Source organism: Harpegnathos saltator, unplaced genomic scaffold (assembly GCF_003227715.2).
Source record: "Harpegnathos saltator strain DR-91 unplaced genomic scaffold, Hsal_v8.6 scaffold114, whole genome shotgun sequence".
Lineage (NCBI taxonomy): Eukaryota > Metazoa > Arthropoda > Insecta > Hymenoptera > Formicidae > Harpegnathos > Harpegnathos saltator.
The window spans coordinates 264,490-286,628 of NW_020229889.1; the positions used below are offsets into that span (position 1 = coordinate 264,490).

The following is a 22,139-nucleotide window of genomic DNA, read 5'->3' on the forward strand; positions in this document are numbered from 1 at the left end:
ACCATTCCTTTCCGACCATTATTCCCGATCATTTTCAAACGCGCACCGAGAGTCACGTAACAAAGCACTCCTCTCGCATGAAGCTGGTTAGGCATCTTTCAGACAAGACAAAAGATGGTCTGCTTCCAACTGGTGGTTTTAGAGAGATAAAAACAATTTGAAGGTACGTATTAGACAACAGATTAGACAAGATGGAGATTGTACGTTACGACGCAGCTTCTCCCTTGTGTAATTTCTTTCTAATTACTTCACTTTATCTCTGTTATTTTTAAGAATAGGGATCGATCACGAATATCTTTTCCTTCAACATGAATTCGTGGAAAGCGAAAGTTGTCTAACACCACGTTGACGACGTTGACTTTTCATATTAGAGGACAAGTTTTATGATTGCCACCAGAAATCTCGGCGTAGCAACGCAACGTAAAACGTAATTTTATGAAACACAAAATGCGATGTCGACTTTGATTATCGACATTGCCGGGCAAAGTATTAAGAGAGGGGCGGATGTTATACACTAAATATTATTTCACCCGTGACGAAACTATCCCGCGGCAATAGATCGAAACGCGCGCGCGCCCACTGTACGGCTGAGCGAAAAACGACGAATCGATAGTTCGCGATTGGTCCTCCGGAGATAGATCAAACGAACGGACGCAAGCATGTCGCGCGATAGATGATGTACCATCGATAAATATATTAAAAGCACGCGCTTATGAAAGGCAAGAAGAAGAGAAGGAGGAGGAGGAGGAGGAGGAGGAGGAGGAGGAGGAGGAGGAGGAGGCGCGAGAAAGGGGTCGTCGAACCTCCATTCTCCGTTCCGAGTTCTCAAACTCGTTTTCGTGGATGACTCGTGAGGTATTCGACGAAGCGAATATCTCTTACCTAATCGTTCTTATATCACTGATTACGGTACGCTTCTTCTTCGTCTTCGTTTTTGTCGTCGTTGTCCAAAGTAGTTGACTTTTTCGCCGACTTCTCGTCGTCGCACGACCATTCTGAATTTCCAAGTCGTGTAGAACAATCGAGGCAATAAAAGTCGCTCTCTCTTTCTTAGGTACGAGGGAAGACGAAAACGCGATTCGAGATTCGTAGCTATATTATAAAATAAAGTTGCAATTAACGAGAGAGAAGCTCGGATCTGCGTGCCCGCGCGCGCATCGACGACGTTGCAGCAACAGCGAGAGTCGTGAAAACATGCAACACCACTGGAATAGAATAAAAACGGCAATTCGCGCGCGATGGGGACAAAGCAGGTGGTCGCGGTGCATCGGTGAAAGTTCGTCTGGCTTAATGAATGAACGGGAAAGAAAAAAAAAACGAGAAAAAAAGAAATTTCTGCGGACGACTTATTATTCACTATTGTGGCTGTGATATTTCGATCGGGTATGTGTATGCGTGTAACGAAGGAATTTATATATTTTAATTGATTCTCTCCCTCTCCTCTTCCACTCGCTCTCGCATTCTCTTCTCCCGCGTTACAAAACAGCGAGACGATTCTTTCGTTCGGAGAGTTCTTCGCGGTTTCTCTCGTCCATTAAAATTAATGATGTACACACATCGAGCGCATGTCGGTCGATGAGAGGAAGAGGGAGAGAGAGAGGGGGGGGGAGGGAGGGAGCGAGAGAGAGAAGCCCTGCGGTCGCGCACCATTCGATACGCGTCACTCGCACGTGTTTCTATTAGCGTCCGTGAAATTTATTTAACGCTCGTTTCATCATTAGAGAAGAGTCCGCGCACAGGCGCTCAGAGTTATCGCACATCTCGTTAGTCTCGCGAAATTATCTTTTTTTCCACGATAATTCGCACGTATGCACGCATCCTTTTGTGATCGCTCTCGGCGATTGTTCGTCTTTTCCTCATCCTTCTCCTCTCCCTTCCTCCTTCCCCACCATCAACTGTGTCGTTTAAAAAAAAAAAAAAAAAAGGAAAAGAGAATGCAACAGTAATCGCGCGAAAGGAGAGGTGGCGGAGGGGAAGGGAAGACGGTATTATTTTTAACCGCGGGGAATCAGGATCCATATTGTCGGTTGAGATTTGTAAAGTCGCTACCGCCGGGCCCGGAAGCCTTATGTATCCGACAATGACTCACATTTCCAGGAGTGTGCAGCTCATCCCCCTTTTCTCGCCCACGACAATGCACACATCGTGCCATTGTTCGCCTCTCCATCTTGAAATCGACTGCCCGTTCCTGGCATAACGTGAGCTTCACCTAGTTCTCTCTCTCTCTCTGTCTCTCTCTCTCTCTCTCTCTCTCTCTCTCTCTCTCTCTCTCTCTCCTCTCTCGCTTCTCTCTTCCTCTTTTTTCTTTTCAACACTTCCACGAGGACTCCTCGTCACCGACGTAGTTTCTACCCGCAATCATCGTAATTTCCATTTAGACGTTTGTCTCGGCTGTTCTATTCTCGAGGGCGGTGCGCGCGCAGTTCTCGACAACGAATATAGTAATCGCGTAACGACAACACACACAAAGCCGGCATGGCAAATTGTTACTCTCGCGCGCACATTAAAAACGACGACATTCAGTCACGAAAATAGAGTCACACCGCCGCACCGTTGTTTAACTGCAATTCGGAATTATCTCTTCCCAATAAAACGACGGCATAATGAGACGTAGTTAAATATAGCCGACGAAACGATAACGCGATTAAAAACGATGACGTTTGGTATAACGTCCTGGGAAAATAAAGCGCTGTGAGATAATTTCTTTATCGCGTGTTTTCGTCGATTTTAAATAAATCCTTCGCGCCGAAGGAACGGTATGATAATAACGAGCGCGATTGACTTCTTCACGTTCGTTCATTTATTCTTCGACCTCACAAGAAGCGACGAAGTAACCGCGGCCGTTGGCTAACACCAGTCGTCCAATCGACGGTAAGATAACGATTTTATTAAGCAAATAACGGCGTTAGGGATCAATTTGGACGCGTGTTCGCGCGTGCTAGTAGCGTAGATGCACACATACATGCGCGTGGGATCTTTAATAACCGTTCTCCTTCTCCTCCTCCTCCTCCTCCTTCTCCTCCTCCTCCTCCTCCTCCTTCTCCTCCTCCTCCTCTTTCCCCTCCGGTAGCGTCACATCGCCGCTTGTTCGACTCTCGATCGGTGATGGGATCCTCCTTTGATTAACGGTTCAACATCGGTGAGAAAGAATGTCTCTGGGGTGCACCGCGACCTTAATGAGCCGCTTACGCGCGTCTTACACATGCATGTATATCCTGCGATAAGATAACGTTCTTTTTATATGTATTTGCGTACTTTTCCGTAACTCCTTTCCCGAACACGAGAAACATCGTTAAAAATGCGTTTGCATCATATCGAGCAGTCGATAAATAAATAAAGACGAAAAGAAGATAGACGCGACAAGGACCCGCGTGTTAATAAGCTCCGGCTTATTTTGTTTAGCCTACCATCTTCGAGGGAATTAACGTAGATAAAAATATATATGTATAATGTAATTATGAAGTAATTTTCGATAATATTGCAAATTACAAAACGTGACGTTCGTAGGCATTTCAGTCGCGACGCGCGACACGATGGATTGATGGAACGTGGGATCGTTTGATCGCGTAGTGATTATTCCAACGGACCAGAGAATTATAAAATCATCAAATAATTTAACAATCGAGATACAGAGAGGGAGAGGGAGGGAGAGAGAGAGAGAGAGAGAGAGAGAGAGAGAGAGCATGTTCGCGATGACAGTCTTTCAAACATTCAAACAGCATCCATTAAAAAATGATCCAAGTTGTTCTTGCTCGTGACTCGTCGTGACTCTCGCGCACTCGCAGAGTAACCGTCAAGTATAACTGTGGCCTTGGCTCAAGCTCGAGCAGCGTTTCCGGAAGAGGTTAATACCCGAAACGCATCGCTGCGTCTTAGGGCTGGAGCGTGTCGTGAATGCTTCGAGTTCTCTACGCTTCGTGCACGAGCGAGATCAGCCGGCTCGTCTATCCGTCCGCGCTTGCTCACAGGCGCAACGCAACGCTGCTTCTTTTTCTCCATCTTCTTCCACTTATTTTTCAACTCGAAAATGGGCATGCGAATACTTGCATGCGGCCGCGGATAATGTGTATTAAATTTATCGACCATCCTCACTCAAACGCAACGGCGAAATCCTGCTGCGTCGTCGCCATCGTTCACCGCAATAGACAGATGATGATGGATCCGCGAAGCAGTCCAAGTCACGAATTTCTGTCTCTTCATCTCCTGTTTCCAGCAATTGCACAAAAATTGTGAAAAAGAGGTCTTATAGATTCCCATTTTCCTATCTTGTTCTCTTCATTTTATTCTGCTTATCGTGCACTTATTCGTGCAATCTTGTTTGTTTATTCAGTGCCAATTGTTTGATCTCGTTTGATCGCGCAAACAGTCGTCCGAAAATAAAACGTGCGAAGAACGGGAACGGACCGGCTCAGACTTGTCGAAATAACTCTTTTCTATATAACTCTCTTCTATATAATATGTTCGTTGTTACTTCCGTTCGCGCGCGCACATCGCTATATCTTACGTAATCTGGTAGCGGTCAATAATCTATATCTCTCTCTCTCCTCTCCTCTCCTCTCCTCTCCCCTTTCTCCTTCCCTCTTCCTCTTCTCTCTCAATCTTACCGTTCAAGGTCACATCGAACTTTCGAAATCTAATTTCAAGCGCGCGAACCAAATGATTCCGACTCGGAGGCCAAGGTTAGACTCACTGCTCATCTCTTCTTCGATCATTTGCCTCCTCTGCTCTTCCAAGTGTCGAGGTATATGCTCTCCTAGTTTGCACCGAATTGATTTATGCGATTTGCGATTTCGAATCGCGCAACGACACTGTTGTCGATCAATCAACCTTTAGAGGACCGGGGTGGCTCTTATAGGACCCGCCACTAACAAACTCGAAAACTCTACGCAACATGATGGGTACATATATATATATATATATATATAAATTTTCTACGAAAAGAATTGCAAATTTTAAAGAAAAAAATGCCGGTCCTCTAAAGGTTAAAAGAATCCAACGGTGATCGACGATGGTGATGGTGATGGCCGGCGGTGGTCGCCGGAACGCACGGCGAACGCTTGTCGGTGAACGTCCGCGGGGGGTCGTCGACCTGGGACGACCAAACGACGGAGAGAAGGCCTTTTCTTCGCGGCCGGCACGAACGCGACCACCACGCCGCCGTCTTCTGCGCCTCTAGGCTTTGCGACCTTGATTCCAGCGCGCGCTGGAAATGTGACTACGTTACGCGGTCGTAGTCACCCGATGAAGACGACAACGATGGGATGTGTCGTCATCGAACCTTGAAGCCGAAAAGCCTCTTCCCTTGCACCTTCAGCTATTGTGTGTGTGCGTGTGTGTGTGTGTGTGCGTGTGTGTGTGTGTGTGTGTGTGTGTGCGACCCCGACAGGTTGTTCTCCTTCGAATTGTTGTTACGCGTTGTCCCCCGGTGCTGTCGCGAAAGCTCAGAGTCTTCTCGGGCAGACAGGCAGCTCTAGGCTCTCACCTGGCGGTGGACTATTTTTACTTTTCCTCTTCTCGGGACGACTCTCCCGAGTGTCGCGCGTTTCCTGAGCACACGCGCGCGCGCGCGCATGCATTTAGCGTTTGAAGCCCGCGCCCGTCCGCGCGTCGTTGTGGCTGAACTTTGTGCGAGATGTGAAGTTTCCGAGCAGATGGCCGTGTTAGCAAAGCTAAATACGCGTTTAGTCGGGACACGGCCTACGTGCGCGCGGCTTACGCGCGTCTCTCTCGAGCTGTTGACATTGACCGACATTACGAAACGCACGTTCAGTAGAGACCCGCGGTTGGTACGCTGGGATGGTATCGGGAATGCAACTCGGCGATTCTTCATTCGAGGCCCCTGGAGGCCCTCAATTTCAAGCGGGGGTTCATGGACTTTCATTGAATAAAATGATTGGACGTGTATTTGCACTAATCTCTAATCTCCGGGATTCGGGATAAAGACATTAGCAAATTTGTCTTTTTACTCGTGTCTTCTATCTTAATAATTGTGCATTATTATTGGATCTTGATTAATTTCCAACTTTGTGCACAATAATTTATTTACCCGATGCCGATTTTTAGAAGCCTTTCTTCTAAGGAAAGGAATAAGCCTAGCTTCACAAGCTTCAACCGATTGCCAAATCGACCGAAAAAGGTCAGTGGCGCAGAAGTCGAGAAGTTGAGAACTTTTGTGCTCTGATCATGAAGCGAAGTTATTATCGCAGTCATTCGCAGAATAAATGATTCGCTAACGGGGGACGTTCTTCTTCTATTTGCAGCAATTGTTTCGCAGTCAGCCGCAGGGCGCAACACCGCAGCAGCTGCAGCTGCTGCAGCAGCAGCAGCAGCAGCAGCAGCAGCAGCAGCAACAGCAGCAGCAGCAGCAGCAGTACCTGGCGGCCTCGCAGGCGCAGCAGCAGCAACAACAGCAACAGCAGCAAAACTTCCCCACGGCGCCGTACACCGTCATCAGCGGCCAAGAACCATACGTGGGCGCGTTGATAGCTGGTGCGCCGCCGCCGGTGGTACCGCAGTACTATGGGGTCGGTCCCTGGGTCTACCCGGCAGGCCTTCTGCCCCAAGCACCACCACAGGCGGCCGCGCCACCGCCGCCAAGACGACCGCTTACACCCTCATCGGCGGCAGCTGCGGCCGCGGCTGCGCAAGACACGGCGAACAACTTGGCACAGACGGTGAGTCTGTGGTGCCCTCTTTCCCGCTGACGGCGGGCTTCTTGCTATGCTCACAGCTGACAGCCGAGAGAGCAGTTTGCCGCGATTTGCCGACTTTCGCTCCTGCGGCCGCGCCGGAGGAAAGCGCGAAAGACTTGCCGCGGATGAGAGTTGCTGTAGTTTTCAGGAGGTTTTCGACATAATTTCGAGCAATTCGAGCGAGCGACTTGAACTTCTTTCGCAGCTGCGCGCGATCACACGAGACAACGCGCGCGAATGAAACTTGGCACAGATGGCGAATCGTTTTGTAAGCAGCTCGGGATTCGCAAATAATGATTCCGAATAGTTCGAACCGTTCGAATCGTCCCGCAGCCATGGGGGGAGACTACGTACAGATAAGAAGAAGAAGAAGTTTGGCAAAGCACGAAGGAAGAGGGATTACTTCGATCGGATCTAGCGCCATATGTTTTCTTTCAAGGGGTTAAAATGAAGAGGAGGACTAAATTTAGGGTGGATAGAGAGCTCGCGAATTAGTGCGTACCGCGAATTAGATGCGTTTCTAATTCTGTAAATGCTATTTTCTCTTGCTTGCGCCCCACGCGATGAGAACAGCGCGTGCGATGATGCTCGTTTCTGCGCTCGATGTACTATGACACGCTACTGCGGACTCATTGTCCCAATTAGAGCTACCACATTGTCCTCCTCAATCTGGCCAAATATTTCGCAGACGAGCAACAAGCGGAGGGAAAAGGTGGTAGTGCGGAATTACCTCCGATGATGTTCGCTCTATAAAATCTCGCGCGCGCCCTTCACGTCCGTTATGCTTTTGCGCATGGGGCGATGTAAAATACGTTTAGATGGAGCGATAATTAGATAGACGAACACAAAGGATGAAGCAAATTGATATCTAGATCAATGGCCTTGCCGTATAGATGAAGATTACATGAGAGCCGTTCGGGGAATATCGCAATCTAAAGATGAAAATATAACAATTGTACACAGATACAATTTATACATATATACCGCGCGCGCGCGCGCGCGTGTGTGTGTGTGTGTGCGTGCGTGCGTGCGTGCGTGCGTGTGTGTGTAAAAGTTGCACATTTCTCTGATTGTAAAACTTTGAATTATAAATTCCGCAATTTTTTTTACAAGACTTGGCACACACGTACACATACACACTATGTTTGTGTGATATATACTTCATGTATATCCATCACTGTGCTAATGAGGAAATGACATTTATAGGTTCAAGGCCAGTATCAGGTGATACCGGCGTACTACGACCAGAACGGCTCTATCGTCATGGGAGGTATGCGCGGCCTGAGCTCGGCAGCGACCCCCATGAGATTAGTTAGTCCCGCACCAGTTCTTGTGAACAGAGCACCGTCTCAACCGCCACCAGGCCCGCCGGCTCCACCACCAGCGAACCTGTATTCACAACCGACCCCGACGTCACACAGCAACGCTACACCCGGTGAATGTCTCGGTGAGTCTCGCTCCAAGAGATAACTTCTCTTCTTTTTCGTCGTCTTCTTCCTCGCCAGCGCGCGCGCACTCTCTTGTAAACCACTGCTATAAAGTCATGTGTAACATTTTGTAAAGATCTTCCCCTCCTCCTCCTCCTCCTACTCCTTCTCCTTCTCCTTCTCCTCCTTCTCGATGTAACACGTGTGTATTAATGCATGGACCGTGTTGTCATGTATGTACGTACGTATTGTACGGCAACGAATTATAGACGCGCGCCACCGTCGTTACGTTTGACCGCTCTCGCTATCGTTTAATTCCCTTTCCTGTGTGTGTTCCCTGTAAATACGTATGAAACACCGTCATTACGACCCGGCATTGTAACAGTTCGTGACTAAACAATGATTATTGACAGATTCGATGACATATTCACAGAGCAGAGGAAGTATTGGTCGCAGAGGATAGCAGATGGAAGGCTCATTAGACAATAAGAAGGAGGAACAGAGGGAAGGAGATTGTACATTTTCGAGCTTTGGTTTTCGATCTAATTTTGCTGAGATTTCTTTGATACAAAATTGGACCATTTGGTTCGCACGGGTTTTTTTTTTTTTTTTCCTTGATTTATCTCTTCATGTTTAGATACGTTCAATTTTTCCCTTTAATGTGAACAGCATGAAACAGGCCAGGTCGTAACATGTTCGACAAATGTTATCTGCATCCATCACTTTAAAGTGAAACTATTTTCTTCTGACTTTAATAAGATTATCAATTACAACATCCAAACATTCTCAAAATTTTAATACAAACATATGTCTGTATCCTTATAATTTCTTGCAAATTAATAAATTCCAATACATTAATCATTTAATGTTGCCACTGTCACAAATCAGATTCACTGACGAACTTAAAAATTGACAACTTTTCCTCAGTCACGTGCGAAACTCGGAAAATGAGATCTTCCCTCTCTTGGTCCTCTTTCAAACGTCATTTAGAGCCGTTCCGTCGCTCTGCAACCTCTGATCTCGGAGGCGATCACATGCGCGACTCGAAGGAGAGTCAAATGTACATTATACTCTATACCTGCTAGAGCTTCTCTAGACGGTGTAAGGTTCTTCCGCAACATGTAACGCTAATTACTTACGACGACTAAGAAAGCGCGTGTGGGGGTTTTTTGCGGGCTTTTGGTGCAGGTCTGGCAGCGTGCAGTGCAGCAGCGGTGGTCGCACAAGCCCAGGCGGTTGCGGTGCAACAGGCGCAGCAGCAAGGCTCGGGTCTAGCTGCGGGTTTAGCGGCTCTAGGATACGGCGGGTCACCGCTCGGAGCGTTGGGTTCTCCGGCTCAACTGCAGAACTCAGGTATTGTTAGAGAGCGTCGTGTCCACGTTTGCGCTCAATCTTTTTGCGTCTTTACGCCCGAGAAGTCTTACAGGAAAAAATTTTCTCTCCCTCTCTCTCCCTCTCCCCCCCCCTCTCTCTCTCTCTCTCTCTCTCTCTCTCTCTCTCTCTCGTAGAATGTTTGTGATCCACTGTTGTCCACGCGCGATATGCTCGGCGCACCACTCTGTAATTCTTGTCCTGAGCACTATGTGAGCTAAGATTACGATGGCGTCTTGTGTGCAGGTTTAGGCCTTGGTGCATCTTCGAGCGGCAGACGAGATTCCTTTGATAGAAACACTTCAGCCTTCAGCCCGAGCTTGGAATATAGCCGGGCGAAGTGGCCTCAGAGTTACGGCGCTCTCGGTAAGGATCGCTTCTCTCGACGTGTTCGAATATAGGCTTCCGATGTATACGCGCGCGCTCGAACGCACATGAAGGTGTAACGATGATGAGGATGACGAAGGCGACGATAAGAGTCGACGACTGGCTGAATTAAATTATCCTCCTCCTCCTCCTCCTCCTCCTCGTCACTTTTTTCAGTTCGAGTCGTGTGCGCGAGAGATTTCCCTTTTTTACTTTCTCGCCCACCAATCACAAGGAAAAAAACTCGAGCGTTACTGTTTTTTAGATACTCTATATATGTATGTGTATGTATGTATGTATGTGTGTATTATACATGCGTATCTGTACGCATATACATAGCGGTTGTGCGTAGTCTTGATAATCATGCTATGAACGTTCAATTAACCCAACACTGTGTACATTGTGTCCATATAATAACGTCGTTGTTCATTTGCATACGTGCTTTTTTATATACGTGTAACCAAAAGGCTATGGTAACAAAACGTGCACCCTTCTGAATTGCGAGAATTGTCACTAACGTGTACAAAAAACAAAGCTATGTTGCGCATCCCGATATTTAGAAAGGAAATATTCTTGAGCTGTTGAAGCGTCGTCTCTTATTCGCAAGGACGACCGGATAGAGGAACGCGCCGCGACACACAAATACACTGTGTATGCGTACGTACATGCGCGCGCGTATGTCACTGTAAATTCTCGTAGTGATTTAAACTGCACACGGTGTGCAGAATTAGATATTTATATATTTTTGTACGTTGTCTTTGTGTGTCATTCGCGATTAAAAGATTTCCAATAGCCGAATAATAGCTCATAATACCCGATACCCGAGATTAAGATGTATCTAAATGTACAGCTACCTCATCTTATCGTTTACAATATTCAGTGATGATTGTTTAAATGCGTATCATCAACGTTCGCATTTTTGTCAAATTTTTTGCTGAATTGTAATCGATGTCACATCAGGCTGGTGCAAGAGACAAAAATTAACGGCATTTTGAAAGTGCATAATATTTTTGACTGAATCAGGTTTTATCAGGTTTTGCCAAAACATAAAGCGAAACAAGTATATAATCTAGCGTTGAAGGTAGAACAACAAGGTAAAGTTCTAGTGCATCGTTAACTCAAGTAAGAAAAGAATAAGTCTATTGTTTTCGATTGTCACGACTGACCGATACGACGCGACAGCTTTCACTTTTCGCACCAACCTGATGCATTCACAAAAGAGTATGTGCCGCAAAGTAGAATATGCCAATCTTGTTCGTAAAATTGATCCTCAATTGTTACCCTCGGTGTTTGTGTGAACAAACAGGAACAGTAACCGCATCGCCCAGTCCTTTGGGATTGTCATTAACACCGCCACCGACTCTGGGAGGATCCCTGGGCGGTCTCGTTGGTGGCGCCAGTCGAGTGTCAGCTGCTCCAGGCGCGGAGGCCAAGTTCCGCGCGAGCGCAGTCCCCGCATTGACGGCCAATGGTGTCTTCGGTTCCAGCAGCTCTCTATTCCCCAACCTCGTGGGCAAATCTGGTCGCGGAGGTGCCGCTAATATCAGTGACAAAAATGCTGGTGGAAGATCGCGTCTGCTCGAAGATTTTCGGAATAATCGGTGAGTGGAAACGCACTCTGCGAGAAGCAGAGGACTCTCCCGGAATTTCGCCGGCCGAATAACGGCCGACTGACGCGCGCTCTCCTTCTCTGTCCAGATTTCCAAGTCTCCAGTTACGTGATTTAGCTAATCACATAGTGGAATTCAGTCAGGATCAACATGGTTCACGATTCATTCAGCAGAAACTGGAACGTGCCTCAGCCAGCGAAAAACAGCTCGTCTTTCAGGAGATTCTTTCCTCCGCATATTCTCTTATGACTGATGTTTTCGGAAATTATGTTATTCAGAAGTTCTTCGAATACGGCACTCCAGAACAGAAATCTACTCTTGCTCAAAAGGTACGTATTTTTATTATATCTATCGAGAAAATAAGACCGAGACTGGTCGAGTGAGATCGATACGCCGGAAAAGAAAAGCCTTAAGAAGTCTAGATACGACTATTTTTGAATTTCCACATCAGCAATTGCTCCCTCCTCTCTCCCCCTCCCTCTCCTTCTCCATCCCCTTCTCCATCCCTCCCCTTTCTCTCTCTCTCTCCCTCCCCCCCCCCTCTCTCTCTCTCTCTCTCTCTCTCTCTCTCTCTCTCTCTCTCTCTCTCTGATCTCTGATCTCTCTCTTAATCGTCGATTTGGAGGAAATCATCCTCACGCATTGTGTCCTTGACACTAACCGAATATGACGAGACATTTTGCGTGTCATCTGATTCAACATGATTACATATCAAATGGTCTGACCGATTATCGAGCAAACCCTATCGAAACAGCGCGCCTAGTGTTACACTATCTCATATTTGTTTTTGTTTGCACATCAGGTTCGTGGGCACGTGTTACCATTAGCCCTCCAGATGTACGGCTGCAGAGTGATACAGAAAGCACTCGAGTCGATCGGTCCGGAGCAACAACAGGAGATTGTGCGTGAATTGGACGGGCATGTATTAAAGTGCGTGAAAGATCAGAATGGGAACCACGTCGTCCAAAAGTGCATCGAATGCGTTGAGCCACGGGCTCTGCAGTTTGTGATAGGCGCATTCACTGGTCAAGTTTTCGCGTTGAGCACGCATCCTTATGGCTGTCGTGTGATCCAACGTATTCTTGAACATTGTACTCCTGAGCAGACGCAGGGTATCTTGCAGGAGCTGCATGCCTCCACTGATCAGCTCATTCAGGATCAGTACGGCAATTACGTCATTCAACACGTGTTAGGTAAATAATAATTTCACAGATGAAATTATCTTTATTTATATCTCACATACTACATATTTTGTATAATATAAATGCTTATATATATGCTTATATATATAACATATGTATAGGGTCTATTCTTTTTCGAGAAACTGTTCTGAACTAGTGCGATAAGTTAGAGTGAGAGAAAATGTATTCACTCTAACTTATCGCATTAGTTCATAAGTTGTTCGAAAAAGAATTGACTTATAATGTAACACACACACACGCGCACACACACACACACACATATTTATATCATTTATATTTATTTATATATTAGACGTTTTTATTTTACGTGTACTTGGCATCGCGGCGATGGCGCTTGATTTATATTTCTCATTGCGTATATATTACTCGTTCTATTAGGTGTAATGAGTTATTCGCAATAATAAAGATACTTATCTTCGTCCTCATAGAGCACGGAAAGCCGGAGGACAAGGCACAATTAATCAGCAGCGTCAGAGGCAAGGTACTCGCTCTTTCTCAGCATAAATTTGCGAGCAATGTGGTTGAGAAATGCGTGACTCACGCCACCAGGCAGGAGCGCGCTATATTAATCGAAGAAGTCTGCGGCTTCAACGACAAGTGAGTGCATTTCTGTCAATAGGATTACTTTTTGCTGTACATCGGAGAAAAAGATTGCCTCTTTTAACCTTTTTTCCTCGTATATGTTTTCGCCAAACAGTGCATTGAACGTCATGATGAAGGACCAATACGCCAATTACGTTGTCCAGAAGATGATCGATGTGGCAGAACCGGCGCAGCGTAAAGTACTGATGCACAAGATCCGCCCGCATTTAGGCAGTCTGCGCAAGTACACCTACGGCAAGCACATCATTGTAAAACTAGAAAAGTTCTTCATGAAGACCGCCTCGGCGATGGGAGTGGCGGCACCAGCCGGTGGTTCGACGAGCGGTGGCAGCGATCTCGGCCCGATTGGGCCTCCCGCTTCCGCCGCTGGTCCGGTTTCTACGCAGACCCAGGCACCCACACAGGTTTTATAAACGCGATCTTCTCTCTGTCGCCAAAAGAAAACCAACAGAAAATAGGAGAAAAACGAAAAGAGAAAAAGAACTCTATATATATTATACATACACGACTTCCGCACGTCACCAGACACGTTTGACCCTACTTTTACTTCTAATGAAATCTGTTGTTTCACCGTTACGATCACTGTCGACGGAAAAACGACAAGTCTCCGTCGCTTTCTCGTTGGCCCGTATTCTCTGGAAACGGAGAACAAAAGACGAAAAAGAAAATGTTCGAAAGGAAGGCGAGAAAAAATGACTCGGATACACCGCTTCTGTGACGGGAGAAATTCGCGCTAGTGTGTAATTTTTCTTATTTTTACAATCGCGGTAATCCACGACGACGACGACGACGTTTGTACAGTGGAGCGCGCCTCCTTGGTACTCGGGCAACGCGAGATCGATAACGGCATAAACGGCGAGAGAGAGAAAGAGAGAGAGAGAGAGAGAGAGAGAGAGAGAGAGAGAGAGAGAGAGAGAGAGAGAGAGAGAGAGTCGTCCTCTAACGAAGAGTATATATATGTACATATATATATATATATATATATATATATATATATATACACTTTGGATAAAGGAACAACGAGTGAGGATGTATGAGATGTGCAGTACACTTTTCTATCGTTAACGGAAATCGATATGAGATTCCCCTCGCGCAAGCCGAGTCTCGCGTGCGTAATACAAGAACACATCTGCAACTCGACGAGCACACGACACATACGAATATATATCGTGGAGATGATGTCCACGGTCAAACGACGACGGCTCTTGCGAAATGAATCGATGACTTAACTCTATCGTTCGACCGAATTTTGATTCGGTTTTGATATCACGACAGCCAACGTCGTTGATGACGACGGCGAAACGAGCGAGGAGGAGAAGTTGCTGCAGTTCCATCTTGTCGACGAAAAGGGTCGCGCGAGGATTTTGTTATGAAAAAAAACAAAAACAAAAACGAAGTTCCCTCACGTAGATCCGTCTCGTGCTGCTGCTACTACTATTATAATCACTATTACCACTACTTCGAAAGGAGAATCCGCCTTTTTTCCCCGTCGAGTCACAGCAGTCGCGCAATCGGCTCTCGATTATATTATTACGATACGTACATAATTATTCACATTATCGTCTCAAACCGACGAAGATGAGGTATAGTGAAAGAGGGCTATTATACGCTCAATAGCGAGAGCGCGTGAGAAAAGCGGAACATCTCTCTAGAGTGACAGATAGACGGGCAAGCTAATATGCACGCACGCGCGCTGAGTGCAGCACGTCTGTTACTGTTTGTGTGGTTGTCGAGAGACCGCTACGCGCACCCGGCGGACGACGTATAGGTTCTCGCGAGGACAGTTTTTAGACGGTTAGGTCTCTTATTAGTGCTGCATGCATTTATATCGACTTATAAACGAGGGAGTTCGCATAAAGGCAAAAAAAAAAGAGAATTATGATGCACGATCGCGCACGTAGCGCGCATGACGACGCTTCGAGTGCGCGCGTATGTTGCGCCCCCTCCTCTTCTACTCTGTACTACACACCTCGACCTTTGTACTTGCGCAACCGCCTGATTTTTTTTTTCTCCCCATCCTTCATCCTTCTCTTCCCCTCCCCCCGCCCTTTTATGATGTCCCTTACTTATCTTCATTCTGTTCTTTATTATATTTTTTCCTTTTTCTTTAAGTATTATTTACTTTTTTTTTTTTTTACGTACGAGGTGTGTTACTACGCACCCGATCGGATCGAATTTGCGATGAGTTCGCGCGCAACGGATACGTGTGAGTAGAAGAATGTGTTTGAAAAGTATATAGTAGTGGCTTAGAAGTTATAGATATGTTGTTTAAATGTAGCATAGCGTTTGACATGGGAACGATGAAAATCGGGCACCGGATCCTCCCCAATCTTACACTTCCTACTCACTTTCTTTCTCACTCCGCTTTGACTTTCGACGAAATCACCATACTGATCATTTGTCCCCTGTCTCCTACCTGTCCACCTACCTTTCCCGAGATTGCTTGGATACGATTACACACACACATACACACACGCACATACATATATATACACATTCGCTTTCCCTTCTACAAATACACACGATACATATATATAGAGAGAGACCAATTATTTCGTTGTTCGTTTATTTTCTTCTTTTTACTTTCTTTTTTACATAGAGAGACAATGAACAAGAGAAAATGATTTTGTGTTCCTCAGTTTTTTTCTTTTATTTTCCGTTTCGCTTTTATATTCGAAGATGATTATAGATGACACGCAATCACACACGCACACGTTTGTAGGGAAAAAAGTGAAAAAGAGGAAAACAGAGACGAAGAAGTAAGCAAGGAGAGATATAAGGACTGCCTTATAAGCCACATTCGTCTGTTTGCTCTCTCTTTCCTCTCTCTCTCTCTCTCTCTCTCTCTCTCTCTCTCTCTCTCTCTCTCTTTCTCTCTCTTTTTCTTTCTTTCTCTTTCTTTCTTGTCGTTTGCGAACAAAAGAACGTATTTCTCCTCTACTCTTATTTTTCTCTTTTTCTCCTCCTTTCTCAATTCCCCGAGTACTCCTAGCCCTTTTCTTCCTTCATCTCCTATTTGAAATCCCTCAATTTTGTAAATTGTGATATAAATAAATAACAAATGTGTATAGGTATGAATATATCCAAGACGCGAGGACCGTATAAAAATTCAATATTTTATTTCTCACGAAAACTCTTCTCTCCCCCTTTACCCTCTCTTTTTTACGGAGTCTGTGAATATTGTGTATTATAATAATTATTAATTGTATTAAATTTAAAATATGTTTACGTTCTAACGCTGCTACCTTAACCGATAAGTTACACTCGTTTCAACTCTCCCTACTCCTGACTTCCTTGTCCCGCCTCTTCTCGCTCTCTTCATTCATTCGACTTTGCATTTTTTGTTTATCCAATTGTAAAATATAAACTTTTTATAAAACAACACTAAGGGGGAAAGTTGTGTGTGTGTGTGTGTGTGCGCGCGCGCGCTTATGTATGCGCATATATATGGATATAAATGTGTATTTATGTATATGTGTGGATACACACACACACACACATACATATACATAAAAGAGAGATATACATACACACACATACACATATATATATATATTATATATATATATATATATATATATATATATACACACACATATATAAATATCGATTCCTATGTTCCCTCCAATATCCTCATTTTAAAAATAATTTGCAGCTACTGTTTTTTCTACGGTGATTTTGAAACATAGGAAGACCATTGTACATTGTATAAATGATAACGCGTTCTTCGAAGAAAGAGAAATATCGGAAAATTGTGCACTACGCACACATGTGTATCTATAATATTTTCGCGCCATTATCCTCTCTCCTTTCTCTTTCCCTCTTTTATACATACACACACATACATATATAAATAAGAAGATAAACTCAACATAGGCACACATACATACCTACACACGGAGCGTTTTAATTTGTAATATATGCTAATGGTTGGAAGGTTGAAAAGAAATGTTCGCGTTCGCAGCTGATTTTTAGCAGAAATATGCAGCTTTTAATGCGAAATTAATGGACAAAACGATCCTTACGTGTGAGAATCTTCTTTCTCAGTTTAAAACTGTACGCGTTTACGCGTGAGAGTTAAAATTGTAATTGTGTAAAAAAATCTTGTACGCGCAATATATTTTCTCCTTATGATTATGTTACCTGGTTTTCGCATGCGTATATTGTCTCGTAAGTTTCACATCTGATGTCGACTGATATTACGTGCGTCATCACGTGAAATTTCACTGACAACCATCAACAGCGTTCGTAAACATATGCGCGTTCACACAAGAATAATCTTGTTCGTTCGATGCTTTCATTATGACTTACTTTGTGTATCTCGCGATCGACGGAGAAAAACGTTGAAATTATGAACGAGTTTATACGCCTTAAGAAGTAAAGCTCGTGTATAATGTATAATAGATGTATTCCGCGCGTTGAAGTAGTTAAATACGTAGAAATCATGAAGTAGACGAAAACGATAGGACTCGTCGATAACTCGATGAAAACCAACCAACCGTCGCACGACTTTGTATAAAAGAAAAAAGAAAGGAACAGAATAGACAGACATGAAGGTGGGAAGGAAAGAAGGAAGGAAGGAAGAGGGAAGAACGTAGTGGCTTTCTTTGTAAGATATTGTAAATAACGGTTTATTAACGAAATTGACAAATTCCTAAGTACATTCTCTCTCTTTCTCTCTCTCTCTATCTCTCTCTCGCTCTCTCTCGCTCTCGCTCTTCTTCTCTCGATTAAATGCGAAGATCGCTTTCATTAAAGAGAAAGGATGGACGAACAGACGGATAAGCGAGCAGATGATTGAACGATTGGAAAAATCAGCAGGAAAATATTCTCTTCAAGATCTCTCTTTCTCTACGCTTCCTCGTGAGCACCGCGCAGCTTTCAGCTACTTTCGTCTGTTTGAAAATTGCTGAGGACGTGCGCTCTTGCTCATAGAGTTATACTGACAGAAAATACATAGAAATAATACACACACACACACACATGCAGATACGCGAATATCGTCTTGTTGAAAAGGCAAGATGTTCAAGTTGAAGCAAACTTCTCCCCCGTCTACAGAACCAGACATTCCAATCGCCAATTTATTATCCCAACTCAACAGGACACATAGACACGCATACATACATATGTACATACATACATACGTACATACGACACGTAGACACACTACACGGTACTTATGTACCGTTGAAACGCGAGAGACCTGAGACAGTGTTTCTAATGTTTAAAAAATAACGAGAGAGAGAGAGAGAGAGAGAGAGAGAGAGTGGGAGAGGGTGAACGAGCGAGCGAGCATAGTTCCTTCATCGGTGTGTAATAAATCGCGCGTGCGCGTATCATCTGTAAATTAATCTGTCGAGAAAACCGCATCTCTCATCTGTAACGGGTCCATCCATCGCAAACCCACCACCAAAACCACATCTTTACCCACCTTCACCGCCACCACTCACTACCGTCACAAACTACATCTATCGAATCGTAAAAGCAGAAGTACACTTGTGTAAAATTAGGTAAGGAAATATTAACAAAACAGGAAGCAAACGTCGAACGCAAAATTTCTCATGTCTTATCAGCTAACGTAAGATTATCCATTTTCTCTATATCACGTATAGTTTTATCATTATTCTATGATTATTATATTATAATAATAATTATTATTATTGTATTATTAGCGCTACATTTATCATATTGTCTAATATATTGTTTGATTAACGCTGCTTCCCCTCCCCCTACTTATCTACCCCTTCTCCCTCCCCTCCCGCGCTCCATACCACCCTAAACTTCAAACTATTTGATTATTCGTTTTTGCTATTCACACACTAATCGCTAATTAAGTCGTATGTAAATGTATATATATGCATATATACACTCCCGCAAGTATATACATATATACACATAATGCATATGCATATATATATATACATATATACATATACACGTATACATATACGCATGTAAGGCAAGAAGTACACGTATGTAACGCGTTTATAAATACGGTATATAGCATATTCCAAGTGCGTTTTTTCATTAATATTTCCAATCGTCACACGTTTCTCTCTCCACGCCCTGTGATGATGATTATGATGATGATGATGATGATGATGATGACGACGATGATTATGATTATGATAATGATGATGATGATAAATGATAATGACGATAACGAGGGCGATGAAAGAAAGAAAGATTAGGAAAAAATCTCCATCTCTCGAATTTGGTATGAACGTTTAGCGGTAGATTCGCAATTACCTTTAGCGCTGTCGTCTGATGTATATCTACTTAAGGCTATCCCTCGTCCCAGAAGGCAGAAAGTGAAAGAAATGAAACTTCTCATCGATTTTTATTGATTATAAATAGTGTAAATTTTTTATATAGCGCGCGAAGAGAAAAAAATATGCGACACCGCCGACGACGAAGATGTGTGGCGATATACCCGCGAGCGAAATGCGTTTATTATGTGTAAAGAGGTCAAAGAAAGAAAAAAAGTTAGCAACTAAACAACACGAGGAACAACAAAACCCACAGGAACAGAAAGAAACGGAACAGTGAACGATGAGTGATCATATAACATACGTACACATGTACATGTACATTGTTCAGTACACACAGCTCTCGCATCTTTATTCGCTTTATTCTATCTTTCGTCTTTTATTCACTTACTTCAGACACACACGCACGCACGCACGCACGCACGCACACATACACACACACACACACACACACACACACATACATATATACGTACATACATACACGTGCTCACTTTCCAAGACCGGATTACAAATCACATCGAGCGAGAGAGACCGGATTCGAAGGACCGGATCTTTCTTCGATCTTGGAAGACTTTCAGACTTGCAAATCAAAGTTAATCTCATAGTTCTTGATATTGACACGGCGTCATCGTCGAGTATTATGATTTGTAAGCCGCCTGTCATCTCGATGTGATACGACCGTCTCGATATGAAAGAGAAGCGAAGAGATGAAGAAGGTGGAAAAAGAGAACAATCCACCAAGTAGTGCATCTTCGTGCGAGAAGATTTCTTTCACAGGTATCTTCGCTACTCTCTCACGATACACGACGGTATGCGGCAGTTCAGCGTGAAAGAAAGTATGTAAAGGGATAGTATGTGGCGGAAATATACGGTTAGATCTGCAGGAGAGAGAGATTTTGTCGACGAGAAGATATCGCTGTACAGCGATCTAGAATTCGGTGTAAAAAGCTTTTGAGAAAAGGCACGAGAGAGAAGGAGAGAGAGAGAGAGAATGTAATTTCACGTGTCCCGATCGATCTTTGTCCCACAAGCGCGCAGGCTCGCTTCGCATTTCTATCGTAACACGGTCCAATTAGGGATTGCGATTGTTAATAGCTCGTAATTTTTAATTGAATCGAAAAAGCAAATTAGAAATTTTCAAGTTGGCCGTTAACGCGCTTCCGAATTTCGCGCGAATTGCGATAATAGTGTTAGATCTTCAGAAGAGCCTGACCGGGCTCCTTAATTAATTAATCAGTTCTTAATTAGAAATATAATCTTAATTAGAAATCTAAAAAGATTTCCCCTTCGATTTCTCGCAAGAACCACCGTATTTCGTGTGTACAGGAATATCGCTCGTCGAGAAAGTGCAGCATTGCCGTGAACAAAATTATATCGTATAAAACCACTCTCCGTTTTCCTCTCACCCCCAGCCTATCCCCTCGAACATTTGTACTTTTCAGATGTAATCGCCCTTCTCTATTTTCGCTGCTCCTTTTCTCTCTCTCTCTCTCTCTCTCTCTCTCTCTCTCTCTCTCTCTCTCTCTCTCTCTCTCTCTCCTAACTTTTCCTATCTCCTTTCACTTCTTCCATGACCCATTCATCCTCTTTCTGCCGCTTTTCTCTTTATTACTTCGAGAATCGATGCGAAAACAACCGCGCACGGCCACTCTTCTCCTCTCACCGGGACATAAACATTAAAGAAAACCACAATTAAACAGCCCTATAAATATTGATTATACATATATATATATATAAATATATGTATACACATATATATATATATATATCTGTATATGTATATCTAAGCCTTATCGGTATGATAGATATATATATATATATATATATATATATATGTAATAAGTACTATTTAAATATTGTAACAATTGTATATGATTTTAATATACTACACGCTAATTGTATTATATATATATGAAGAATCTGCGACATCCCACTTGTAGGCATATACAGACGAGAAACATACAAGTGTCATGACAGGCGCACATTCATACACACACACACACACACACAGCCTCACCCACGCAAACGCTCAACACAAAAGTTGCACATAGTACATATGTACATCCATAAATACACGTATACACATGCATACGCGGCGGTAGCACATACGCATACTTTCGCGATAGGCGATTGTGCAAATCTCCGAAAGAGAATTGGAGGATCGATTTTTCGAGGCAGATCGCAACACACGTTGACATCCGATAGCCATTTCATGTTGTTCGCCTCACACCCACCGGATTCAACTGCCACGGCGCTGGATTATGAACTGTAGTAGTTTGCTCGTGCACGAGGGGCATCGGCCTTTTCTCGAGCGTCGCCGGCTTCGGAAGGAAGAAGTCGTCGCGAAGAGTCGTAAATTTCGCGAGAGAAATTTCTTCTGTTGCGTTTTGCATCGTTGCATTTTTGCTGATTTTAATGATTTGTTTTATATTTTTCTCTCTTTTTTTTTCTCTCTTTTTTTTTTTCTCGATTTTATTTCAAATCGCGTTTCACAGGCATTCACACACACAGTTTTAACGTTTTACGCGACGATCTCCACAATCGTATTTGAATGCGGTTCTTAATTTTCGTTCATGCAACATTTGTTTATCGGTGG

The 22,139-nt window shown here is 44.0% G+C and overlaps 1 protein-coding gene across 7 annotated transcripts in view; it reads left to right on the forward strand.

The window, feature by feature from the left end:
- pum (pumilio) overlaps positions 1-14,150 on the forward strand; it is a 92,061-nt gene extending 77,911 nt beyond the window's left edge. For 5 of the 7 annotated variants that reach the window (XM_011136995.3, XM_011136994.3, XM_025301748.1 and 2 more), the window contains 9 exons: positions 6,261-6,674; positions 7,899-8,139; positions 9,308-9,472; positions 9,737-9,856; positions 11,163-11,457; positions 11,555-11,795; positions 12,269-12,659; positions 13,097-13,265; positions 13,366-14,150. In XM_011136995.3, coding sequence (XP_011135297.2) covers positions 6,261-6,674; positions 7,899-8,139; positions 9,308-9,472; positions 9,737-9,856; positions 11,163-11,457; positions 11,555-11,795; positions 12,269-12,659; positions 13,097-13,265; positions 13,366-13,684 — 2,355 coding nt within the window. In that variant the 3' untranslated portion in view covers positions 13,685-14,150. The remainder of the gene's footprint in view (positions 1-6,260; positions 6,675-7,898; positions 8,140-9,307; positions 9,473-9,736; positions 9,857-11,162; positions 11,458-11,554; positions 11,796-12,268; positions 12,660-13,096; positions 13,266-13,365) is intronic. The other 2 variants (XM_025301759.1, XM_011136996.3) reach the window with 2 other exon arrangements.
- The last annotated feature ends 7,989 nt before the right edge of the window (positions 14,151-22,139 follow it).